The 27936-nt window shown below is 44.1% G+C and overlaps 1 protein-coding gene across 2 annotated transcripts in view; it reads left to right on the forward strand.

Annotated features, from left to right (window-relative positions):
- The first annotated feature begins 4574 nt into the window (after window positions 1–4574).
- SLC44A1 (solute carrier family 44 member 1) overlaps window positions 4575–27936 on the forward strand; it is a 91404-nt gene continuing 68042 nt past the window's right edge. Inside the window, exon 1 of one of the 2 annotated variants that reach the window (XM_084629221.1) lies at window positions 4575–4921. In XM_084629221.1, coding sequence (XP_084485347.1) covers window positions 4895–4921 — 27 coding nt within the window. In that variant the 5' untranslated portion in view covers window positions 4575–4894. The remainder of the gene's footprint in view (window positions 4922–27936) is intronic. The other variant, XM_084629222.1, reaches the window with a different exon arrangement.

Genomic DNA, 27936 nt, shown 5'->3' on the forward strand with positions numbered 1-27936 from the left:
TTTTGATTTAACAAATGGACATGATGTTTTGCCTAAGGGAGGACCCCACCCTGGTGAAGGTTGGAAAGACTGGAACCTACCAGGGTCCCCATAGGATAGATGGACGACTTCTGGTACATTTAGTGGGTATTTAGACCATTGTATTGTTTTTTATATTTTTTTCTGGGTGCTTTTGTTCCTTAAATATATGTACCTTGCTTTGGAAGAGTTGTCCAGTCACTGGTAAACCACTGTCATTGTCCCTGGAGAAAAAGTGAAAATGACAGGGGCTGAACGCTAGTCAGCTCTGCGTGGGATAATTGCAGTGAGATGCAGCGTAGCTGTAGCCTAAACCTCCTGTCAGGAAGGAGAGGGATGGCTAGCGGCCTGAGATCTCCGAGGGGATTCCTTGAGATGACTGTAGAGGGGGGTCAAAGATGCAGTTACGCTGAAACTTACATTGCTGCAATCCTAAAGGCTCAGCTATGAGTAGCTCAGATCTCTAGTGTAGACATAGCTTCTCTCAGAACCCAAATGGCTTCCTGGCACAGATGTAGTTACTCTGGGAAGGATCCCAGCGAAAGGGTGATAATTGAATTCTTCTTGCCCTGAATTAAAACACATACACAAAAATCTAAAGTGTGATGCTAACCCTGGTCTACGCAGCTTGTGGAAGTGGGTCTATTTGCCCAAATAAACTATGTCAAGGGGGCCAGCAATATCCTCAGTGATGTTCTGGGTGGAAGAAAAGTATTTTCTCAACTGTGCCCCCATATCCTTGAACTTTCAGGTACATACATTAGGGGTGGGGGGGACGCGGGGGAGGTTTGAAATGTAAAGGCTATAAACCCTTCCCCCTGCTGTTGTTGTTGTTTAGTATATTCTACATACCCAGATGCTTTAGTCTGTCTCAATTACTTTCACTGATAGTATTAGACAATTACTAGAAATCCATATTTTTCCCAGCATCGAGCTTAACTTTTGGTTTTAAATCCTTCATCTTATATCTTGCTGCCTGCTCTGACCTTGTCTCAATAGCAAGTTGAGACTGGTCTGTCTGTTCCCTGGCTCGCCTGAATTGGCACTGCAGCTCTAACAGTGCCCCTTGAGTAACTGTCATTAGAAGAGCCACTTCAGCACAGCCAGCAACTGCAGATTTCACCAGCTGCAGAGACTACGTAGCGCTAGGAGGATAGAAAAGGAGGACTTGTGGCACCTTAGAGACTAACCAATTTATTTGAGCATGAGCTTTCGTGAGCTACAGCTCACTTCATCGGATGCATACCGTGGAAACTGCAGCAGACTTTATATACACACAGAGATCATGAAACAATACCTCCTCCCACCCCACTGTCCTGCTGGTAATAGCTTATCTAAAGTGATCATTAAGTTGGGCCATTTCCAGCACAAATCCAGGTTTTCTCACCCTCCACCCCCCCACACACAAACTCACTCTCCTGCTGGTAATAGCCCATCCAAAGTGACCACTCTCTTCACAATGTGTATGATAATCAAGGTGGGCCATTTCCTGCACAAATCCAGGTTCTCTCACCCCCCTCCAAAAACCACACACACAAACTCACTCTCCTGCTGGTAATAGCTCATCCAAAGTGACCACTCTCCCTACAATGTGCATGGTAATCCAGGTGAGCCATTTCCAGCACAAATCCAGGCTTTCTCACCCCCCCCCCCCTTTTTTTTCCCCCCGGGGACACACACACACAAACTCACTCTCCTGCTGGCAATAGCTCATCCAAACTGACCACTCTCCAAGTTTAAATCCAAGTTTAACCAGAACGTCTGTGAGGGGGGGTAGGAAAAAACAAGGGGAAATAGGCTACCTTGCATAATGACTTAGCCACTCCCAGTCTCTATTTAAGCCTAAATTAATAGTATCCAATTTGCAAATGAATTCCAATTCAGCAGTTTCTCGCTGGAGTCTGGATTTGAAGTTTTTTTGTTTTAAGATAGCGACCTTCATGCCTGTGATTGCGTGACCAGAGAGATTGAAGTATTCTCCGACTGGTTTATGAATAATTCTTGACATCTGATTTGTGTCCATTTATTCTTTTACGTAGAGACTGTCCAGTTTGACCAATGTAAATGGAGTAACAGTTGGTGGTACATTCATTTAGGCCTCATTGACTCTGAGGGGGCTCTGTGCAGCTACAGGGATCTCTTCATGTGGATGAACCTGCAGGAGCCAGGGTATGCATGCATGCATGCACATATGTATATAGTTTTCAAAGCAGCCACACCATGCAGTTTTCTTCCAGTGAAGGGTGTGGTTTAGAGTAGATGCCTTTAGTAGGTGGTATGAGGAAAATCTCTCCCAGAGAACCTTATGGAAAAACTTCCACCCGCTTCCCCCCTTCTCTCCCCCCCCCCCCCAAATCAGCATCACACAGACAAGAGCTGTATTAACAAGGAGAACCTTCAGTCACATTTTATCTCAGTTACAGAGGAGAGACTAGATTGGAATAATGGGGACAGGAGCGCATATACAGTGAGGGTTGTCAAAACTTGGTTTTTTATTTCTTCATATAATTTTGATGGATCTTTGTTTTAAGCACTTTTTTTATTTGTATCTAAATTTTCACAGTTGCAGGAAATTATGGGCTGGATGGATCAGACAAGGAGAGGCCAGGATAATTATTTAATGAAGTAGATGCTGTGATTCAAAAAGATAAAGCTTTATAACTGTTACAACACAAATTGTCATCACATGTCAAAATACACAAAGTATGGTTCTTTTTTCTTTCTTTGCTTATCTGTAAACTTTATCAATGGAACTATGTTTTCCATCAGTTTGTGCCTCTAGAGCAGGGGTAGGCAACCTATGGCATGCAAACTGATTTTCTGTGGCACTCACACTGCCTGGGTCCTGGCCACCGATCGGGTGGGGGGGCTCTGCATTTTAATTTAATTTTAAATGAAGCTTCTTAAACATTTTTAAAACCTTATTTACTGTACGTACAACAATAGTTTAGTTGTCTATTATAGATTTATAGAAAGAGACCTTCTAAAAACCTTAAAATGTATTACTGGCACACAAACCCTTAAATTAGAATAAACAAATGAAGACTCGGCACACCACTTCTGCAAGGTTGCTGACCCTGCTCTAGAGTGATGGTGATATTTACTAACATTTGCCAATAAAAATCTAATCCTTCCATGCCTATACATGTTTAGTACATGTTTCCTCACAAAATACACCATGGACCTGCCATTCAGAGAGGGTGTGCACTCCAGCTGAAGTGAATAGGATCGGAGGATGCCCAGCACCTTTGGTGAATGGCACCTTTGGCCAATGGCATTTTGGGATGTATAAGTAGGGGCATAGCGAGCAGATCGAGGGACGTGATCGTTCCCCTCTATTCGACATTGGTGAGGCCTCATCTGGAGTACTGTGTCCAGTTTTGGGCCCCACACTTCAAGAAGGATGTGGATAAATTGGAGAGAGTCCAGCGAAGGGCAACAAAAATGATTAGGGGACTGGAACACATGAGTTATGAGGAGAGGCTGAGGGAGCTGGGATTGTTTAGTCTGCAGAAGAGAAGAATGAGGGGGGATTTGATAGCTGCTTTCAACTACCTGAAAGGGGGTTCCAAAGAGGATGGCTCTAGACTGTTCTCAATGGTAGCAGATGACAGAACGAGGAGTAATGGTCTCAAGTTGCAGTGGGGGAGGTTTAGATTGGATATTAGGAAAAACTTTTTCACTAAGAGGGTGGTGAAACACTGGAATGCGTTACCTAGGGAGGTGGTGGAATCTCCTGCCTTAGAGGTTTTTAAGGTCAGGCTTGACAAAGCCCTGGCTGGGATGATTTAACTGGGAATTGGTCCTGCTTTGAGCAGGGGGTTGGACTAGATGACCTTCAGGGGTCCCTTCCAACCCTGATATTCTATGATTCTATGATCAGGCCCTATATATCTTCTTCACAAGGCAGTGTTGGCAACTCTTTTGCTTTTATAAAAGCCCCCGGAGGGCTGATTTTCCTGGGTCTCCCCTATACTGAAGTCCCGTGATCTACCCAAGAAGCTCAGCTTTCATTTAAAAATAGAAGTTTCTAGTCCACGTCTTGTGGAAAAGCTGGAAAATAGGGAGCTTTAGTGGCCAGGAGGCAATTTGTTTAATAAAATTCATTATTTTTTAAAAGTCCTGGGCCAGCTGGGGGCCTGACTCGGCGGGCCCGGCAACACTGAGAGGCGGGGGGCCACGCGACCAAAGCACGGACTGGGGGGTCAGGCAGGTGTGGGATTTGGGGGGCGGGGGGGGGCAAAGCAGGGGGGAGGCCGAAACGGGTCGCAGGCACGAGGGAGGGGCCAGAGACAGGCCGACGCTGAGGTGGGGGCAGACAGACGGGCCCCCAGGCACGGGGGAGACGCCCACAGCTGCCCCAGGGCAGGACACGGACACCTGCCTGGGTGGACAGCAGGCAAGCGCGGAGCCCCCCTCGGGCCGGAAGTGGACCGAGCCCTTTCTGCGGCGGACAGCAGCGCACACGCCCTATCTTCCCTCACGGAGGGCGGAAATGGCCGCGGCGCGCGCCAATCTGTGTCCGGGCGGGCGCGCTGAGCCGGCACTCGGCGCCCGCCGCACTTTGCGGTCTCGGCGCGGCCGGCGGGTTGGTGAGCGGAGCAGGCCCCGCCCCTTTCTCCTGAGCCGCCGCGTCGCGCCGCCGCCGCCGCCGGGGGAGGATGAGGAGCGCGGGGCGGCGCTGCCGAGGGACTCGAGCCGCAGCCGCGCTCCAGTGACCGACCGACCGAGCGACCCGCCCGCCTGCGCGGAGGAGCCGGGCGAGGCCGGAGCGGCGCCCCCACTGCCCTGGGGCGGGTGATCGCGGCGGTTGGATGCCCGGTGCCTAGCGGGGACCCCCGGCCCGGCTCCCCCGGGACAGAGACCCGCGCCCGCCATGGGATGCTGCAGCTCGGCCGCACACGTGAGCGGGACCCCCCCCCGCACAGAGCTCCCCCCCTCCCCCGCACTGCTCCCCCGTGCGGGGACCCGGCCCTCCCCCGTGCGGGGACCTGGGGGACACGGTCCCCCCCGTACGGCGCCACCTTCTTCCCAGATCCCCCCTTGCAAGGCGCTCCCCCCCTCCTCCCCCGCGGGTTGCGGGGCGCCCCTCCCCTCCCGGTGCCCCCCATCCCGGATTGCCGGGCGCCCCCCATTCCCTCTCCTCTCGGGGACCCAGGCGACCCTCCTCCACGCGGTGCCCCCCATCTCCTCACCCACTGGGACCTAGCCCCCCGATACGGCACCCCTTTCCCCATGGTGCCCCAGCTCACAGGACACCCCCGTCCCTGTTGCCCTGCTTCACACCCCGCCGGCTCGCCCCCTGGGTGGGCGGAAGGTGGGGACTGGGGGACACAACTTCATCACCTTGGGAGTAGCGCCATCTGTTCTGAATAACTTCTCCTTTTTCGCTTCCTAGGGCAGGGCTCTCCTCTGGGCAGAGCATCCCCACCCCTGGCCCCACTCTGCACTGGGCCTGGCCAGCCATCAGGTTCCCCAGCAGCCAGGGGAAGGGCTCCAGTCAGGCTGCAGGGCCAGGTCCTCTCCCCATAGCCTCACTGAGCCCTGTAGCTTCTTTCCTCACTCTGCCCCAGTTTGGTCTTTTTTGCCCTTGCTGCCTCTTTCTTCCTCCCCAGGGTGGTGCTGCCAGTCTCCTAGATGGGAGCCACAATGAATAGCTCCACCCCATGCTCCAGTTTGCAGCTCTGTCTCCCATTTTAACATTCCCTTTGAGCACAATGCTCAGAGTAATAACATGTTTCCAGGATAGAAATGTTGCTATGTCCTACATAAACACGGGTACCAAACTATAGCCTTACTTTTCCACAGCCCTGCATCTCTCCCCTCTTTAAAACTACATTCAATTAATAGATTTTAAAATCATGATTACATGGGGCAATTGCGATACTTTAGTTGAAGTGCTAATAACTCTAGTCTTCCTATGCCTTTGGTATTTCCCATCAGCAGGCAAAAGTCTGACCTGCTAGATGTTAGGTCATTGATTGTAGGGTTTTACAGCTACTGCCCCTGTTTGAAGGCAACATGAATGGTAGTGTGGGTGGCTCCCAAGCACTGTAGTCATAAATGTAAATTTCCTTGGTGATTTCATCTGTCTCGAGTTGACAGTCACAAAAGGGGAAGGTGTGTGTGTCTGAATATCCATTTCTTCTGCTCCTAATGACTCATCAATGGTATGAACTGAGTGTTCGTGTCCTGCCACATTCAGAAAGCTTTCTTACTAGGACTCTAAAAACACTGCTCGGAGCTTTCCAGTTGCACTAGGCTTCCCCTTTTCCAAACTGCTTTCATAACTATTTCACAGGCTCTCCTTTGCATTTTTCTTAGCCGTGGATCAAATCATCCATTCAGCATCTAGTCTGTGTACCTGGCATCATTATTACCCTCTTTGTTCTGTTCAAAATCAAAAAGGTTATCTATGTATCACCTTGGAGACCTTTCATAAAGAAGGAGAAGTAGAGAATAACTAATTGTTTCATGCTTGGTACAGTTATAGGTTTGCACTGTTTAAATTTTCCAGCTGGACTTGTATTTGTAAATCAGGGTTCAGGAGACTGTTAATACTATTCTGTTGAATCTTTCAACTGGATTTCCTTATGACTGGCAAGTTGTGTGGTAAATGAGTTTTGTGTGTCCTTTTATATTCATAAAAATCTCAAGAACAGTTGACTCTCAAATTCCTTAACCAGGGTCCTGGTGGATCTCTTCAGATAATCCAAAAGAAAGTGTCTGAATATTTTAGCAGCTGCTGTTTTACTTAATCTGTTGGTTGTTGGGTAGGATACTAGAAATTTAGTGGTGCCTCTGTCTCTACCACCCTACCTCAATACTTAGTGCCGGTCTTGGGTTCCTCTTTTCCCTTTCCTGCTGCTTCTGTAAATCATTCCTGCATTTCTACTCCATCTCCTTGTTTGAGCAAAGCTCCATCAGACTCTCTTGCTACTCCATGTTGCTGTCATCTACTGCCCCTTGACTCTTCCCCAGCCTGCTTTCTCTCAGATTTGACATGTGACTCCTTTTTCCTCTCATCACAACCTCCCACACTTATTCTTGGTGACTTCAACTTCTGAGTTGATGTCTCATTGGATTCATTAACTACACAAATCCTTGCCTTCATTCATTTGATCTTCAGCAGTGGATCAAATCATCCATTCAGTAGAAAAGCTGGTCACTTGACACTGACTTCACCAGCTATCTCTTCATCTCTGAGCTCTCATTATGCAAGTTCCCTCTTTCTAATAGCCACTTCATCTCTTTTAACGTAGATCACTTGCCCCCTTCCTCAGGCTCCACCTGTGCCTGATGTGACCTCCGTCCCTTTCAAGATGTCCATGCTCTCCCTCTAGCATTGATTTTGCTCTTCCACCATTTGTTTCCTCTGCTCCTGGTTCTATGCAGACACATCTCTGGAGAGAGTTCCTTGGCCACGTGGACTTATTTCATTGCAGTGTTTCTTTCTTCTTCTTCAGCTCTGCCATCTTTCTGGTCAAACAAACAGTCATGCATTTCATAATCCCTTTTGCTTATATGCAGTCTTTGACTCTGTCCTTAAACACTCCTCTCTCTATGCCATATCCCTCTCCATACAGGAATTTGCTGACTTCAAAGGCTAAATTGATAAAATCCTTACCTTCATTTTACCTTTCTCTACTCAACGCCTGTCATAAATATAAAGGGAAGGGTAACCACCTTTCTGTATACAGTGCTATAAAATCCCTCCTGGCCAGAGGCAACATCCTATTACCTGTAAAGGGTTAAGAAGCTCAGCTAACCTGGCTGGCACCTGACCCAAATGACCAATAAGGGAACAAGATACTTTCAAATCTTGGCGGGGGGGGGGGGGGAAGGCTTTGGTTTGTGCCCTTTGTTTACTGTGTTTCCTCTCTCTTGGGACAGAGAGAGGCCAGACAGAAATCCATCTTCTCCAACCCATTCTAATCCAAGTCTCCAATATTGCAACCAGTATGGGAAAGCCAGGCAAGGCGGATTAGTTTATCTTTTGTTTTATGTGAATTTTCCCTGTGTTAAGAGGGAGGTTTATTCCTGTTTTCTGTAACTTTAAGGTTTTTCCCAGAGGGGGATCCTCTGTGTTTTGAATCTGAATACCCTGTAAAGTATTTTCCATCCTGATTTTACAGAGGTGATTCCTGTACCTTTTCTTTAATTAAAATTCTTCTTTTAAGAACCTGATTGATTTTACATTGTTCTTAAGATCCAAGGATTCGGGTCTGTGTTCACCTGTACAAATTGGTGAGGATTATTATCAAGTCTTCCCCAGGAAAGGGGGTGTAGGTCTTGGGGGGATATTTTGGGGAAAGACGTCTCCAAGTGGGCTCTTTCCCTGTTCTTCGTTTAACACGCTTGGTGGTGGCAGCATACTGTTCAAGGCCAAGGCAAAGTTTGTACCTTGGGGAAGTTTTTAACCTAAGCTGATAAGAATAAGCTTAGGGGGTCTTTCATGCGGGTCCCCACGTCTGTACCCTAGAGTTCAGAGTGGGGAAGGAACCCTGACAACACCCCTTTCTGTATGTGTTCTGTCAGCTCTCTCCATCTCCAGCTCGTCCATCTGCCCAGTATCCCAATCCTCTTAACCATTCTAGCCCCCTGCATTCTTTCCTTCAGTCCATTGCTGTCCTCTTTCTTTTCCCTCCCAATACAATTATGGTCTAATCTCCTCTATCTTCAAAACTAACCATTAACCCCTGCTTGCCTCTCTACCTACACTACCTTCAAACTCATTGAATATGCAGTTTACAACAATTGCCTTGAATTCTCTCCTTCATCTTCATTCTAGATTCATAGAACTGGCAGGGACCTTGAGAGGTCATCTAGTCCAGTCCCTTGCACTTGTGGGAGGACTAATTATCTTAGAATCATAGAATATCAGGGTTGGAAGGGACCTCAGGAGGTCATCTAGTCCAACCCCCTGCCCAAAAGCAGGACCAATCCCCAACTAAATCATCCCAGGCAGGGCTTTGTCAAGCCTGACCTTAAAAACTTCTAAGGAAGGAGATTCCACCACCTCCCTAGGTAACGCATTCCAGTGTTTCCCCACCCTCCTAGTGAAAAAGTTTTTCCTAATATCCAACCTAAACCTCCCCCACTGCAACTTGAGACCATTACTCCTTGTCCTGTCTTCTTCCACCACTGAGAATAGTCTAGAATCATCCTCTCTGGAACCACCTCTCAGGTAGTTGAAAGCAGCTATCAAATCCCCCCTCATTCTTCTCTTCCACAGACTAAACAATCCCAGTTCCCTCAGCCTCTCCTCAGAAGTCACGTGTTCCAGACCCCTAATCATTTTTGTTGCCCTTCGCTGGACTCTCTCCAATTTATCCACATCCTTCTTGTAGTGTGGGGCCCAAAACTGGACACAGTACTCCAGATGAGGCCTCACCAATGTCGAATAGAGGGGGACGATCACGTCCCTCGATCTGCTCGCTATGCCCCTACTTATACATCCCAAAATGCCATTGGCCTTCTTGGCAACAAGGGCACACTGCTGACTCATATCCAGCTTCTCGTCCACTGTCACCCCTAGGTCCTTTTCCGCATAACTGCTGCTTAGCCATTCGGTCCCTAGTCTGTAGCTGTGCATTGGGTGCTTCCGTCCTAAGTGCAGGACCCTGCACTTATCCTTATTGAACCTCATCAGATTTCTTTTGGCCCAATCCTCCAATTTGTCTAGGTCCCTCTGTATCCTATCCCTGCCCTCCAGCGTATCTACCACTCCTTCCAGTTTAGTATCATCTGTAAATTTGCTGAGAGTGCAATCCACACCATCCTCCAGATCATTTATGAAGATATTGAACAAAACCGGCCCCAGGACTGACCCCTGGGGCACTCCACTTGACACTGGCAGCCAACTAGACATGGAGCCATTGATCACTACCCGTTGAGCCCGACAATCTAGCCAGCTTTCTACCCACCTTATAGTGCATTCATCCAGCCCATACTTCTTTAACTTGCTGACAAGAATACTGTGGAAGACCGTGTCAAAAGCTTTGCTAAAGTCAAGATACAATACATCCACTGCTTTCCCTTCATCCACAGAACCAGTAATCTCATCATAGAAGGCGATTAGATTAGTCAGGCATGACCTTCCCTTGGTGAATCCATGCTGACTGTTCCTGATCACTTTCCTCTCATGTAAGTGCTTCAGGATTGATTCTTTGAGGACCTGCTCCATGATTTTTCCGGGGACTGAAGTGAGGCTGACTGGCCTGTAGTTCCTAGGATCCTCCTTCTTCCCTTTTTTAAAGATGGGCACTACATTAGCCTTTTTCCAGTCGTCCGGGACCTCCCCCGTTTGCCACGAGTTTTCAAAGACAATGGCCAATGGCTCTGCAATCACAGCCGCCAGTTCCTTTAGCACTCTCGGATGCAACTCGTCCGGCCCCATGGACTTGTGCACGTCCAGCTTTTCTAAATAGTCCCTAACCACCTCTTTCTCCACAGAGGGCTGGCCATCTATTCCCCATGTTGTGATGCCCAGCACAGCAGTCTGGGAGCTGACCTTGTTCGTGAAGACAGAGGCTAAAAAAGCATTGAGTACATTAGCTTTTTCCACATCCTCTGTCACTAGGTTGCCTCCCTCATTCATTAAGGAGCCCACACTTTCCTTGGCTTTCTTCTTGTTGCCAACATACCTGAAGAAACCCTTCTTGTTACTCTTAACATCTCTCGCTAGCTGCAGCTCCAGGTGCGATTTGGCCCTCCTGATTTCATTCCTACATGGCCGAGCAATATTTTTATACTCTTCCCTGGTCATATGTCCAACCTTCCATTTCTTGTAAGCTTTTTTATGTTTAAGATCCACTAGGATTTCACCGTTAAGCCAAGCTGGTCGTCTGCCATATTTACTATTCTTTCGACACATCGGGATGGTTTGTCCCTGTAACCTCAACAGGGATTTCTTGACCATTTCTAACAGGTGTTTGTCTAACCTGCTCTTAAAAATCTCCAGTGATGGAGATTCCACAACCTCCCTAGGCAATTTATTCCAGTGCTTAACCACACTGACAGTTAGGAAGTTTTTCCTAATGTCCAACCTAAACCTCCCTTGCTGCAATTTAAGCCCATTGCTTCTTGTCCTAGCCTCAGAGGTTAAATAAAAAATTTTTCTTCCTCCTTTTTGTTACAACCTTTTACATACTTGAAAACTGTTACCTTGTCCTCTCTCGGTCTTCTCTTTTCCAGACTAAACAAACCCAATTTTTTCAATCTTCCCTTATAGTTCATGTTTTCTAGACTTCTGATAATTTTTGTCGCTCTTCTCGGGACTTTCTCTAGTTTGTCTATATCTTTCCTGAAATGTGGCGCCCAGAATTGGACACAATACTCCACCTGAGGCCTAATCAGAGCAGAGTAGGGCAGAAGAATTACTTGTCGTGTCTTGCTTACAACACTCCTGCTAATACATCCCAGAATGATGTTCTCTTTTTTTGTAACAGCATCACACTGTTGACTCATATTTAGCTTGTGGTCCACTAAGGCCCCCAGATCCCTTTCCGCAGTAGTCCTTCCTAGGCAGTCATTTCCCATTTTGTACGTGTGCAACTGATTGTTCCTTCCTAAATGTAGTACACCTCTACCCCGATATAACGCGAATTCGGATATAACGCGGTAAAGCAGCGCTCTGGCGGAGCGGGGCTACATGCTCCGGTGGATCAAAGCAAGTTCGATATAATGCAGTTTCACCTATATTGTGGTAAGATTTTTTGGCTCCCAAAGACAGCGTTCTATCGGGGTAGAGGAGTACTTTGCATTTGTCCTTATTGAATTTCGTCCTATTTACTTCAGATCATTTCTCCAGTTTGTCCAGATCATTTTGAATTTTAATCCTATCCTCCAAAGCACTTGCAACTCCTCCCAGCTTGGTATCGTCTGCAAAACTTTATAAGCGTTCTCTCTATGCCATTATCTAAATCATTGATGATGATATTGAACAGAACCGGACCCAGAACCGATCCCTGCGGGATCCCACTTGTTGTGCCCTTCCAGCATGACTGTGAACCACTAATAACTACTCTCTGGGAACAATTTTCCAACCAGTTATGTACCCACCTTATAATAGCTCCATCTACGTTGTATTTTCCAAGTTTGTTTATGAGACGGTCATGTGAGACAGTATCAAAAGCTTTACTAAAGTCAAGATATACCAAGTCTACCCCCCCCCCCCCCCCGCAAGGCTTGTTCTTGTTGTCAAAGAAAGCTATCAGGTTGGTTTGACTCCATTTGTTTTTGACAAATCCATGCTGACTGTTACTTATCACCTTATTATCTTCTAGATGTTTGCAAATTGATTGCTTAATTATTTGCTCTATTACCTTTCTGGGTACAGAAGTTAAGCTGACTGGTCTGTAATTCCCCAGGTTGTCCTTATTTCCCTTTTTTTATAGATGGGCACTATATTTGCCCTTTTCCAGTCTTCTGGAATCTCTCCTGTCTTCCATGACTTCTTAGAGATAATCGCTAATGTTTGAGATATCTCCTCAGTCAGCTCCTTCAGTATTCTAGGATGTATTTCATCAGGCCCTGGTGACCTCTTTAAGACCTCTAATATGTCCTAGTAATTTTTAAATTCTTCCAATCTAGCTTCCACTCTCTCTCCTCTGAAACTGCTAGCAGTTCTAAAGATCTGTTCCCGGTCAAGTCTCAAGACTTCTATTCCATTCCTACCCTCTTTGATAATATCAAAAGCAGCAGATGTCAATCATCCTGAGCACTCTCCCTGGAATTCTGCAGAACTGTCCTGTGATTGGTTTCAGAGTAGCAGCCGTGTTAGTCTGTATTCGCAAAAAGAAAAGGAGGACTTGTGGCACCTTAGGGACTAACCAGTTTATTTGAGCATAAGCTTTCGTGAGCTACAGCTCACTTCATCGGATGCATAAAGTCGAAAATACAGTGAGGAGATTTATATAGACACAGACCATGAAAAAATGTGTGTTTATCATACACATTGTAAGGAGAGTGATAACTTAAGATGAGCTATTACCAGCAGGAGAGTGGGGTGGGGGGGAGAGAGAACCTTTTGAAGTGATAATCAAGGTGGGCCATTTCCAGCACATTTCCAGGAGTTAACAAGAACGACTGAGGAACAGTTTGGGGGGTTGGGGGGGAGGGAGGAGGAATAAACAAGGGGAAATACTTTTACTTTGTATAATGACTCAACCGCTCCCAGTTTCTATTCAAGTGTAAGTTAATTGTATCCGATTTGCAAATTAATTCCAATTCAGCAGTCTCTCGTTGGACCCTGTTTTTGACGTTTTTTTGTTGAAGAATAGTCACTTTTAGGTCAGAAATCGAGTGACCAGAGAGATTGAAGTGTTCTCCAACTGGTTTATGAATGTTATAATTCTTGACATCTGATTTGTGTCCATTTATTCTTTTACGTAGAAACTGTCCAGTTTAACCAATGTACGTGGCAGAGGGGCATTGCTGGCACATGATGGCATATATCATCTGTCCTGTGATTATTCTCCTATCTCTCTGATTGTTCTCTTCGTTCTGTCCACCACCACTGTCTCTGGAATTACTTGTGAGCCCCTTCCTCTTTATTTTTTTTTTTTTACTTTACAGCTTGTTTTATCTCCTTCTATCTCAGTGGTTCTGAAACTTTTGTACTGATGACCCCTTTCACGCAGAAGACCTCTGAGTATACCCACATTATGAATTAAAAACACCTTTTTTTTATTTTTAAGACTATTATAAATGCTGGAGGTGAAGCAGCGTTTAGGGTGGAGGCTGACAGCTCATGACCTCCCACGTAATAACCTCGTGACCCCTTGAAGGGTCCCGACCCCCCGTTTGAGAACCCCTGCTCTATCTAATCCTGCACTACTGCATGCATCTCTGATATCATCTGTCCTTGCATGCCTCACCATCAGTTTAAGTTTAACATGACTAGTACTAAGCTCCTTCTGTTTTCTTTCACAACTTCTCAACTGCCCCTAGCTGTCTCTGTAGAAAACACCAACATCTTCCCTGTCACTCAAGACTTTAATTTGGGAAGTATTTTTTATTTCTCCTTCCTTACCTCACACACTTAAGCTATATGCAAATACTGTTGCTTCTTCAACCACAGTATTTCTCTGATCTGTCCTTTTGTTTTCTATCCCTTCAGCTAAATATCTCATTTGGGCCCTCATGATTGACTGACTTCATTACTGAAATGTTCTTCTTTCTGATCTTCCTGACACTCACATCACCCCTCTTCAATTCATCCAAAAGTTGCTGCTAACATAGGCTTCCTTGTCTGTTGTTCAGACCGTGTCATCCCTCCACTGATGCTCCATCCACCTAAGGTTTGAAATGGTCACTGAAGTCTTTGCATAACTGCTCTGCCCTTGTCTCATTTCTCATCAGCCCACCACCTTTGCTGCCCCATCAATGCCAACTTCATTGGCCCATTTATCAGCTTCTCATACAAATGTATCTATGCTGTCTCCTGTGCTTACATCTATGCACAAGGTTTCTTCTAAAGACCAGCTACAGTTATGATGCCATTGGGGACACTAACTTATGATGCCGAGGGGGGTGATGAGATGTAAAGAAGATTAATTAGTATAGCTTTTTTATTTACAGAAAACCTCTTAATTGTTATGCTGTGGCCCATCCCCACCTTGACCACTATACTAATTTTTACCTTTTATTTATTTGTCTGTAGAGTGTGAGCTTCTCAGGGGAAAGTACCTAGCATATTGTGAGTGCTAGGTGAAACTTTAACAAAGCCATGGGCCAGACTTGTGATATTTTTTTTTTTTTTGGTGGGCACTGTGAAGGGGGAAGGTGGTAAGAAAGGCACTTGGCTGTGGGAAAAAACACTTCATAACAGTTGTGAAAAAGTAGCTCTATGTTCAGACTACATGAAAGTATAGCAGAGTTTTGTGTAGCTTCACTGGGGTAGTAGTGGTGCCATAACAATTTCTGCTGTTCTCTGTTAAAATGGTCTTGGGGTTTATCCAAGAAAGCCCAAGCTTAAGCTGAAGGAAAATGTGGGTTTTGTGTTGTTTTATTATGAAGTTCTTTACCTTAATCAGGGAGAAAAACAGAATTTGCCGTTGAATCAACAGCTCCCTTTTTGACTCTCTGGTATTGGAGATACCACATTATTTCTTTCCACCCATTAATAGTTTTGTTTGTTACTGACTGAATTGTTGACATAATTCTGTACTTGTAAACTGGCTGATCAGAACTATGGGAAGTGTTTCCTCACAACATTATCAGAAAGAAAGCAATATATCAGAGTCTTAATATATACAGGTTTCAGAGTAGCAGCCGTGTTAGTCTGTATTCGCAAAAAGAAAAGGAGGACTTGTGTCACCTTAGACACTAACCAATTTATTTGAGCATAAGCTTTCGTGAGCTACAGCTCACTTCATTGGATGCATAGATGAAGTGAGCTGTAGCTCACAGCATCCGATGAAGTGAGCTGTAGCTCACAAAAGCTTATGCTCAAATAAATTGGTTAGAGTCTAAGGTGCCACAAGTCCTCCTTTTCTTTTTAATATATACACTGCAACTAGGAAGGTTGGAAATGTACTCTTTTCCTTATATCTTTTCATTGCATTAGATTAAGATTTGTGTGAGAAGGGCTTGGAATCTTTCAGGCAGTATAGTGCCATGAGTGGGATAAACAAAGAACATTTTATTCTATATACTTCTAGTTGTGCCCTTGGCTTTACAGATAAAAGAATACATTGCTGCAAAGGCCAGTGATGACAGGCTATGCAACAACTTCCCAGCCCCCTCAACTCTCACATGCAAGGTGTTTCAAAATAAAACGCTTGGAGTTAATCTCAAAGCAATTATTTTCATAGTCCTGTTGATAAAACTTGGTTTTCCTAATATATCTCTGAATATATGGATGATCTGTTACTTACCAGATGGAATGCTGCATAGGGAGTTACTCTATACAACGTTGACCTTAGTTACCACACAGTGGTGAGATATTTTGCAGTTATACTTGTCTGAAATGTTAAAAATAGTACAGCAGGTATATTTGTGTTCCATTGATCTTTTATCAGTTAATTCACCAGTTTATAATTAAACACAGAATTGTTTCATCTTAACTTATTAAATACAGAAAACTAAACTTAATGTAGTAATTAAAATTGCAAATTAAAATGTACATGCATCAGAAAATAAAAATACTAAAGTTCTTATTGTAGTGTTAACTTGCCCACTGTGTACATACTGGCTGCTAATGTATACATTTAACAGCCTAAATTGTAATAAAAAAGACTACAGACTTACACTGTGGCTGAATTATTGTTGATCTTCAGTTCCTTGCTTTCAGTTTAGTATAGTACATGGACCTTACAGTTGATGCGCTGTGACAACAAGTAACAGGTCCCTTCCTTAAGCAGCAGTCAGTGTGAAGGCATAGTGGTTATACACACAGCACAATACAATACTCAGCAAGTGGAACATGAAGTATAGTCGTAGCTGCAATGTATTGTTGAATAATGGATTTGAAGCATTTGTGCTGTTAGTCTTAAGATTTCAGATTTAAGTCAATTATATGTAGTCTCCCCTTTTGAGACAGAATGGGGCATGATCCTTTTAAGCGTGGCATTGTATAACTGGCGTCTGGAACTCAGCAAGTTTTATTTTCAGCCGCTTAATACATACGGCAAATAATGATCCATGGCATTCTAATTACCCTTTTGTGTGTGTGTGCATCTCAACTGCCCTGCATACGTGGGCTTGAAAAATTATGCCCATTAGTCAGTAGTAAATGGGAAGTTTTCCCTCATGAGTTTGGGGACTTATCCCATAAAATTCTGTGGAATGTACATTTTGATAAAAGTAAGTCTCCAGCCTTTTAAATGTAAAGTAGTGCAGTGATGTCCTCCAGAGTCTGCAAACCACACAACCACAGAGCCGCCGCTGCTGCTCACTTCTTCTGCAGCAGAACAAAATTAATGACTATTTTCACTGCAATTCAGTAAGCTGGGGTAATAGTAATGGCAAGAACAAAAACCTTATGCAGCAATAAGTCTTAAAATCCAGGTCTACAGACTCCGTCTCTCAGAGCTCTCTCTATGGCACTAAAAATGGCAGTTTAGATATTTGGGCTCTGATTGGGGCTCAGGTTGTGTAACCCACCCTCCTCCCCAGGCTTCAGAGCCCAAGCTCCATCTCAAACCCAGACATCTACATGGCTATTTTTAGCACCATAGCAGAACTGAGTCTGTAGACCTAGGCTCAGAGATTTTCTGTGTTGACATACCCAGTGAAACTGTCAGCAGTCAGTTTTATGCTCATGCTTGAGAAAGCTATGAGAAGCAGCAGAGGTGGGCACTACGTCTTGGAGGATGGGGACTCAAATGGATCCTGAGAATTGAGAAGAATAGCAGACTCTCTTCATAGTATTCAGAAAGTTTAGTCTCCCTTTCAACAGATAGAGGGGAGATGGTGCTTGAAACTTAGCCTCTGACTAGTAGGTGTCTGATAATATAAAAGATGGTGCCTCCAAGCAGGGTCCAGGGACAGTGGACCAGGGACCTTGCTCGAAATCCCAGTGCTGTTTGTTTTCTTAGACTATAGGTAATATTGGCTGGCCTTCTCACCAGGACATTCTGCTTCTTTTCCTCATGTATCTACCTCTGGTTAGTAAGTATCGGGTAACTTTTTTCCCCCTAAGTCCTGCTGCATGCAGTTATACAACGTATGCAAGTAACTTTTTAGTTCTGAATGCAAAGGAACGTTTTTAATGGTGGCTCTCCCCCCCCCCCCCCATTGTGACCATTTCTCACTGAGGTCTAGCCCTACGTGAAGTTTGACGTTACGGCATTCAAACCATGTCTGAATTATCTGTATCAGAAATCTTTGCAGTGTTAATTTTTTTTTAACCTTTTAGCCTTTGAGTTATCTGAGGAGGCTGTCTTCAGACTTTAAAACACAATCTGTGTATTGAGACCAGTCTTGGAAAGTCTTACCTTCAAATGAGAATTTTGCTGGAAATTATGCAAACTAGAAAAGATAGTCTTGCAACAATAACCACAAACGCTGGAATAAAAACCTATAATATGCTGTTCCCAACCTACCTTGTGTGTAAAAACATTGTGTCAACCTGTAGATTTTAAGCTTGGTGGTTTCTCAGTGCAGGTGCTGTACCCTGAAATTGTCCACTTTGGTTTGCCCCTTACGAAAAGAGGGCAAGCTTATGCTAATGGATCATGGTGCGGTGAAGATGTCAGCTGTCTTTCTACTTTTATTCCTTTCTTCTGAGGAAGTCTTCTCACTTACTATAGCTATACTTGTATAATTAGCCAAAAGGGCAAAATACACTTTCAATTAAATGCATTTCAGGGGTTACCAGTACTTTTTTGACTGACCTAATTATCTTTTGCAAGCTAACTTGAGTGCAACTATGCATCACACATCTTTTCTTCTTTGAATTTCTTCCACTTGGAGAAGCTGGTGGAAAAGGCTTCATTCTTTCCAACCTCTGCTCCTGGAAGCCAATTTTTACGAAGTGTGCTGCCATGTGTCCTTTGCCTATTGATCTGAATTTTTATTCGAACTACCAGTTCATAGTCAGTGCTTGGAAAAGTTTAATTGTACTGGTTCACCACATACTGTAGGGCACAATTCTATATTGGGGGAGGAATGAAGAAGTCCTATTAGTTCATCCAATCCATTTTTAATATCCGTGATTTTATGAAGCAGTTCTCTTCCATTGCATTTGATGTTATTGTATCAAACCTCCAGCCATCCTGGGAGTATTCGAGAGACACTGAATTTTTGACATTTTTAAAAAAAAAAAGGCAGAACTTCTTACGGATCCTTTTCAGGCTGTCTGTGTACATCATAATGGAGCAAAAAGGACACAAATCTTAACGCCTTTGTTTTTGAAGACCATCTTTAAATTTTTAAAGATTGCAAGTAGGGAAAAAAGCAAACACAGTTTCAACAGACCATACCCTATGTAGTACTAGAGCTGGAGATTTATCCTTTGCAGTATTTTGAAGCTGGGATTCCAAGCTGCTTTTCATATGGTAGTTCCTAACTGTAGCTAAAGATGATAGCTGCTAAAATAAGGGGTAGGGGGCATGTGAGCTAACCTGGTATTCAGAACGTACTGATATTACGGGCTGGTGATTTGCTGAATGCTGTGTAGCACTGGTAAGTTAAGAAGCCCAGCTTTCCAGTAATACTTGTTTCTGAGATGTTTCAGAGTACCAGCCGTGTTAGTCTGTATTCGCAAAAAGAAAAGGAGGACTTGTGGCACCTTAGAGACTAACCAATTTATTTGAGCATAAGCTTTCGTGAACTACAGCTCACTTCATCGGATGCATACTGTGGAAAGTGTAGAAGATCTTATTATATACACACAAAGCATGAAAAAATACCTCCTGTATTCAAATAAATGCAAGGTTTCAGAGTAACAGCCATGTTAGTCTGTATTCGCAAAAAGAAAAGAAAAGGAGGACTTGTGGCACCTTAGAGACTAACCAATTTATTAGAGCATAAGCTTTCGTGAGCTACAGCTCACTTCCTCAGATTCCTCAGCTGTAGCTCACGAAAGCTTATGCTCTAATAAATTGGTTAGTCTCTAAGGTGCCACAAGTCCTCCTTTTCTTTTCTTTTTGCAAATAAATGCAAATTAGTAGTATAACCCCCACATCCACCCAGCCTATATCCCTATTACAGGAAATGTGCAAACTTGTGCCTTCTTTTTTCTTTTGCAATGTTGTTTGCTGTCACTCAGATTTTGGTATTCATACAAGGCTTTCACCAAGCTTTTCTCCCTGCTTCCATATGCAGTTATATGGAACAATGCACGTGGCTAAGGCAAGCAGGATTTGGTTCATGGTGTTGAATTTGTGATAGTACATTCATTTCCAGGACAATATTTGTCTTACCACATGCTTATGCAAGATTACAACTTCACAGTAGGATCACCAGGTAGAGAAGCTCATCTTTGTTTGTGAGGGAAAGAGCTGTTCTGAAATAACTGCAAAGGCAGTATAGAAAGAAAAAGACTTTAAAGTTGCCTTTGTGTAGGTTTTCAAGACTGGATTTGTTTATCTTTAAGATGCATTGGTGAAGCTTCTAAAGAATTTGGTTTATAAATTGTTTATTAGGTGGGGGAAAATGCAGGATAGTTTCTAATGTTGGATATATAGTCTTGCTGTGGTGTCTGTATGTTCCTGTATCACCAAGATCAAACCAATGAAAACAGATTTTTAAAAAAATCTAAAATGAGTTTATGCCAAAATTGTATTGGAAATAATAGAAAATGCAAACTGTATGTTTTCCCCCTTAGAATGCTGCTGTCAAGGTTCCACGAAACTCCTTAGAACTGTTCCCTTGTCGTTTTTTTCTGCTAGAAATGTGAAATGGCTTGTTCTTTTCACTATGTTGAACTTCAAAGTCCACTCATAAATCGTCAGATTTTATTAAATGCAATTTCCCGTTGACAAACCAGTTTGAGTGAAGGACACCCTTTAAGCAATTTTATAGCAAATTGCTATAAGTGTCGATGGTGGATGGCAAGATCATTATTTCTTACAGCAGCACTGTGCAGGTTGAGGTCTTGCAATAGCTGTGATGTTTCATGTCCTCAAGTTCTAACTTTAGAAACTGTAAAAGGAGGAAAAATTTCTTTCATTTGAGACAGCTACTCATCAGACTCTAGGGGAACGCATAGGAGGAGGGGCAGCTTCCTCTGTGGAATTGTCCTAAGGTCTCTAATTTGATGGTTCTGTCTTGCTTTTTTCCCTCACCCTAATTTCACATTTTGATGAAGCTAAAAATAAATTAATTGGAACTAACTTGCAGATAACTGTTAAAGATATAATCTAATACTGTTCTAATAAGACTTCAGAATATTCTATTATTTAGGTCTTGTGATTTCAGAGCTGCAGTGGAATTCAAGGAGTCTGTGAAGTAGATTGTATTTACTGCTGATTATACAAAAATGTGAATGAAATAATTTATATTATTTCAGCTACAGAGAAAACTACTCTGAAAATAGGGTGTTTTCTTTGGTGTGAATAGGTCAGTATTAGAGATTGTGATTTGAGAACTATTGAAAAAGAGAAAAAGCATCTCAGTATTGATATTCGGATAGATTTTAAACACAAATGATTTACATGTCATGTGGAGTATCCTTACTTATGATGGATAGTTCTGTTTTCTAGCCAAATGCCTGCTATTTTCAAATAGGTGTTTGGAAGCACTTTAATTAAAACACTTTCAGTGGTGGTTAAAGGTATGGATTTTTCTCCCATAATAGGTCTATATTTGAAGCTGTCCGATATCAACAGGTATGCTGCTATACCTGTTACCGATTTGCCAGTTCTATTAGGTTTCAAGATATGTAATGGCTTTGTATGTTGTCATGGCTGCAGTGAAGGTACCTGTCTAATCCTGTGAAAACAAAGTAATCAATGAGTCTTAGAATCAACTGACTGCAAAGATGACTTAATTGTAATCCTATGGCATTGATCAATTCATAAATGGTTTGTAAACAAACTTTTTCAAGATTGTCAGTTTCATATTGCCTCATCGATAATATATTAATTCAAGTGTCAATTCATGCACTCTAAATTGCACTTAAATTATGTTGAAAATTTGCAAATACGGTGTAAGAAGTAGGGGACCACTTCATGAAGTAGTAGGTGTGGGATCATTGCATTAGTGCCTGAAGAAGAACAGAATGCAAGACATTCATTCCCCTCCATTACTGAGAATAGTTTTGTAGTGCTGTACAATCAAGACTGCTCCTTCCCTTCCTACCAGAAGTGTTGAGTTGTGTGAGCATGCAGAACAGATGCACATATGCAGTATAGAAGGTCTTATAGAAGGAAGAGAGAAGTATGGTCACCTAGTGGGTATGTCTACACTGCAATAAAACATCTTCAGCAGTCCTATGTTAGCTGACCCAGGCTTGTGGGGCTATAAAATTGCAGTGTAGATGTTTGGGCTCAGGTAGGAGCCTAGACTCTGGGACCCAGGGAGGGTCCCAGAGCCCAGGCTCCTGACTGAGCCAGAACATCTACACTGCAACTTCATAGCTGCACAGGCCAAGCCCTGCGAGCCCTAGTCAGCTGACATAGGCCAGCCATGGATGTCTTATTGCCGTGTAGACATACCCCAGTGACTCTTCCAGACTGGCTTTGTCTTCTGAGGTATTGCCTCAGGATGTGAAAGTCCTTCGGGTACAGACCCAAGCTCACAGGAGACCCTGTGCTCAAATAATAAGGACCCTATAATAGTAAGAGAATAACTTGTAAAAAAGCTCATGAGAATTCTTTGCTAATCTACAGACACAACAAAGTTACCCTAAGAAATATCATTAAGTGTTTATTGTATGTCTACACTACGAAATTAGGTCGATTTTATAGAAGTTGATTTTTAGAAAGTGATTTTATGCAGTCAATTGTGTATGTCCCCACTAAGCACATTAAGTTGTCAGAGTGCGTCCTCACTACCATGGCTAGCACTGACTCACGGAGCAGTACACTGTGGGAAGCTATCCCACAGTTCCCACAGTCTCCGCTGCCCATTGGAATTCTGGGTTATGCTCCCAATGTCTGATGGGGCAAAAACATTGTCGTGGGTGGTTTTGGGTACATGTCGTCAGTCTCTCCTCCCTCCCTCCCAGCAACTGCAGACGATCATTTCCTACCTTTTTTCCTGGGTTACCCATGCAGATGCCATAGCACGGCAAGCATGGAGCCTGCTCAGCTCACCGCTGCTGTTGCGAGCATTGTAAACACCTCGTGCATTATACTGCAGTATGTGCAGAACCTGGCTAAGAGATGGCAGCACGAGGATGATTGTGAGGAGGACATGGACACAGGCATTCCTGAAAGCATGGGATGTGGCAATTGGGACATCATGGCAGCAGTGGGGCTAGTTGATAGGGGGAGGGATAGCTCAGTGGTTTGAGCATTAGCTTGCTAAACCCAGGGTTGTGAGCTCAATCCTTGGGGGAGAGGCATTTAGGGATATGGGCCAAAAATTGGGGATTGGTCCTGCTTTGAGCGGGGGGTTGGACTAGATGGACCTCCTGAGGTCCCTTCCAACCCTGATATTCTATGATACAGTGGAATGCTGATTCTGGGCCCGACAAACAAGCAGAGACTGGTGGGACCACATAGCCTTGCATGTATGGGATGATTCCCAGTGGCTGCAAAACTTTCGCATGCATAAGGCCACTTTCCTGGAATTCTGTGAGTTGCTTTCCCCCGCCCTGAAGCACGGGAATACCAAGATGAGAGCTGCCCTGACAGTTGATAAGCAAGTGGCAATAGCCCTGTGGAAGCTTGCAACGGCTGACTGCTACTGGTCAGTTGGGAATCAATTTGAAGTGGGCAAATCTACTGTGGGGACTGCTGTGATTCAAGTAGTCAATGCAATCACTGACATTCTACTATCAAGGGCAGTGACTCTGGGAAATGTGCAGGTCATAGTGGATGGCTTTGCTGCAATGGGTATCCCTAACTGTGATGGGGCGACAGACGGAACCTATATCCCTATCTTGGCACCGGACCACTTTGCCAACCAGTACATAAACTGCAAGGGGTACTTTTCAGTGGTGCTGCAAGCACTGTTGGACCACAAGGGATATTTCACCAACATCAGCGTGGGATGGCTGGGAAAGGTGCATGACGCTCGCATTTTTAGGAACTCTGGACTGTTTGAGCAGTTGCAAGAAGGGACTTACTTCCCAGACCAGAAAGTTACTGTTGGGGATGTTGAAATGCCAATAGTTATCCTTGGGGACCCAGCCTACCCCTTGCTCGCATGGTTTATGAAGCAGTACACACGCAGCCTGGACAGTAGTAAGGAGCAGTTCAACTATAGGCTGAACAAGTGTAGAATGGTGGTAGAATGTGCCCTTGGAGGTTTAAAAGCTCACTGTTGCTGTTTGCTGACTAGGTTAGACCTCAGCGCAACAACAATATTCCCATTGTTATTGCTGCTTGCTGTGTGCTCCATAATATCTGTGAGAGTAAGGGGGAGACGTTTACGGCGGGGTGGGAGGTTGAGGCAAATCGCCTGGTTGCCGGCTTTGAACAGCCAGACACCAGGGCGATTAGAAGAGCACAGGTAGGCGCGTTGCACATCAGAGAGGCTTTGAAAACCAGTTTCATGACTGGCCAGGCTAAGGTGTGACAACTGTGTGTGTTTCTCCTTGATGCAAACTCGCCCCCTTCGTTGATTTTAATTCCCTGTAAGCCAACCACCCTCCCCCCCCTTCAATCACAGCTGGCAACGGAAATAAAGTCACTATTGTTTTGAAACCACACATTCTTTCTTTATTAATTTAAAAAAAAAAAAGGGAGATAACTGATAAGGTGTGTCCATCCCCAGACACGTTAACAGACTTTTCCAGTAGCTGTACTGGCCGCGAATGCATCCCAAGTCTTCAGAGAAAATCAAACATTAAACACTATTGCTTTTAAACCCTGTACTGTAGTTACAAATGTGCACTCACCAGAGGTGCCTTCCCCACCTTCAGGATCGGGGATCCCGCCTTGGGCGGGTATTGGCTCCAGGGTGATGAAAAGATCCTGGCTGCCGGGGAGAACGGATTCACTGCACAGTAGGCAAGCATTCTCCTCCTCCTCCTCCTCCTCTTCCTCATCCACAAAATCCTTCTCTGTGTTGCGTGAGACTCCCCCCTTGCAGGTGTCCATGGACAGTGGTGGGGTAGTGGTAGGATCCCCCCTAGAATGCCATGCAGCTGATCATAGAAGTGGCATGTATGAGGGCTTTGACCCAGAGTGACCATTTGCCTCCATTGTCTTTTGGTAGGCTTGCCTGAGCAACTTGACTTTCACACAGCACTGCTGTGTGTCCCTGTTGTAGCCTCTGTCCATCATGCCCTGTGCGATTTTGGCATATATATTAGCATTTCTTCTTTTTGATCGGAGTTTTGCCTGCACAGATTCGTCTCCCCATACAGCAATCAGATCCAGTGTCTCCTGTTCGCTCCATGCTGGAGCTCGTTTGTGATTCTAGGGGGACTGCTTGGTCACCTGTGCTGCTGAGCTCGCCACGCTGACCAAACAGGAAATGAAATTAAAAAGTTCCCGGGGCTTTTCCTGTGTACCTGGCTAGTGTGTCGGAGTTGAAAGTGCTGTCCAGAGAGGTCACGTTGGCAGGATAGCTTCCGGAGGCTAATAATGTCAGTTTGCATCTGCACTCTCCCAAATTCGACCCAGCAAGGTTGATTTTAGCGCTACTCCCCTCGCCAGGGAGGAGTACAGAAGTCAATTTTAAGAGCCCTTTAGGTTGATGGAACGGGGTTGCTTGTGTAGACACATTCGTTATAAAATCAACCTAACACGGCTAAATTCGACCTAACCCTGTAGTGTAGACCAGGGCTTAGTAATGACTTTTGATAAAAAACATGTATCGTCTTATTCACATACTAAAAGTTACTTTCTAACCTGCTGAAATAACTGACCACATGTAATGGGGTATGCTGTTTTGGGTGGGGCTGATAGGACAGCCAATATTTATTCGTCATTGCAATGTAATGAAATGTCTTAGTAAATTGGGGCGGGGGAAATCAGAGGGGCAGGGTGGAATGTTGTCTGAGGCCAGATCTACACTAAAAACTCTTGCCGATATGTCAGTTAGGGGTGCTTTTTTAATGATGTTTTTATACCAGCCGAAGCTCTGTGTAGATGCAGTTATACCAGTTGTTTGTTGCTTGCTTGTTTTTTTGTCCAGGAAACCAGTATAAGCTGTAGCAGCAGGAGAACATTTTTTGCTAGTAGAAATTGCATCTACCCTAGGTGGGTTGTCTGCCGTTTATAATTATACTGGCCAACCTTTTGTAATATAGCCTGGACCCAAGAGAGGGCCCAGAAGCCAGTAACCTCTTAGTTCTGATCTCAGTTTTGATAGCCACTGTATGGCCTAGGGCAAGTCAGTGTAACCTGTCTTTGTTATCTAGCAACTTGGGCTAATATGTCATACCTTTGTGATATAGGTGGGTATCAGGAGGTTTAATTAATGCATGTTTGTACAGTGCTTTAAAAACACAAAGCACTATGTAAGTTCAAGGTAAGGGCTGATGGATGATTTGGTGAATCATCACATGAATGGTGATTTGGCTTTCACCATTTCAGGCCGTTGCTTTGAGCACTGAAATCTTAAATCCTTGCACTGTGAATACTGTGTACTCATACACTTAAATAGTTAACCTGAGCTGCACCTTTCCCCTGTAGCACTTTCCACATAAAAGTGTATGGGTTTTTTAGGGACTGACTCATGGTATCTGCAGGGTAATGTGTGGTCCTAGAGTAATTGTTGTCTACTGAAGTACAACTGAATCACTGTTAAATATGGTAAGTCAAGTAAAGCATTGCCATTATCATTGACATGTAGCTATGAGGATCATGAAGTCCCTGTTCTAGGCCTTCCAGAAGCACTTGAACATCACCTTCATTCAGTAGTAGTCTCTGTAAATCTTTCTCACGCACGCGCGTGCACCCAGATTATCTGGTAATTATACCACACAAAAAACAACTAAAAGGCAAAGACTTTTCTCCTTGACTGGTGAGCTGCCTTTCTCATATACGACCATAATTGTCATCTGAAAATGTTGCCTTCCCCACTTCATTTCCTTATGGATGTCCAGCTGCTAGTTTAAACTCAGTGTGGCCAAAACAAAGTGCTTAAGCTTTTCTTCCCAGCTCTCCACCTCCCTCCTCTCTTAGTTGCTGTGGTCAGTAACTACCATCCTCTCTATTGCTCAGGCCCATAAACCTGTGTCTTTTTGACTCCGTCCTCTCTCTAGATACACCTATCCAGGCAGTGTCAGAATCTCCCTGCTGCTTCAGGCACAACATTTCTGTGATCTGACCTTCCACATTTTGAAAACTCTCAGCCAGGCCCTCATCAATTCATGTCTCAGATACTGCAACTTTCTCCTCTCTGATAAATGGGATCTCTGCCCCAGTTATTTTCATTCCAGACACTGCTGCAATTCAAAGCAAATTTGAAAAGACTAGAACTTCTGACAAACCCAAATCAGCCAGCTGTAATTGAGACATTGATCCCTGTTTACATTCCAAGAGCGATACCAACCTATATTGCTTATTTGTCAGATTTTTCTAACCAGCACTTTCACTCTCTCTCATGTCTCCACTTCTTCATGAGAGAAACGACCTGTAAAAAAATCTGCAAAGTCAGTGTTGTCCTTCTTCAGATCTCATCTCTGTCAGTTTGCTTACAAAACACTTGACCGTGTCTGAGAAGTTGGTGTGCTGTGACAAATGCATGTCATTTCAGTCTTAGGCCATCTTGCCCATTTGTATCGTATTTATCTGTTTTTTATGGTCTTACGCTTGGATCTGTTAGATTTGGATGGTGCCTAGAACAATAGGGGCTAGAGCCTGAAGATGCTACTGCAATAGAAATAATTAAAACTTGAACAGGATGTTAACAAATGGGGGTGGCAACTTTCTTGTCAATGTAGCACGAAATAAACAATTTGAAGAAATGATTAATTGGTCTGTCCTGGCTTTGGAATCTTTGACATCTCGTGTGACCTCTTCTAAAAGAGAGAACTTCCCCAATATATAATTCCTAGAGCAGACCTTTTAGAAAAACAGCCAATCTTGATTTAAAAATTGTTGGTGATGGAGAATGCGCCACGACCCTTGGTAAATTGTTTTAGTGGTTAATATCTCTCACCATTAAAAAATTATGCTGATTTCCAGTCTGAATTTGTCTGGCTTCAACTTCCAGCCATTGGATCATGTTATACCTTTCTCTGTTATACTGAAGAGCCCATTATTAAATGCTTATTCCCCGTGTAGGTCCTTACAGACCGTAATCATGTTGCCCCTTAACCTGCTCTTTGTTAAGCTAGATTGAGCTCCTTGAAGTTATCAGTGTAAGGCATGTTTTCTAATCCTTTAATCGCTCTTGTGGCTCTTC

This window comes from Lepidochelys olivacea (assembly GCF_965140295.1).
Source record: "Lepidochelys olivacea isolate rLepOli2 genome assembly, chromosome: 5".
Lineage (NCBI taxonomy): Eukaryota > Metazoa > Chordata > Testudines > Cheloniidae > Lepidochelys > Lepidochelys olivacea.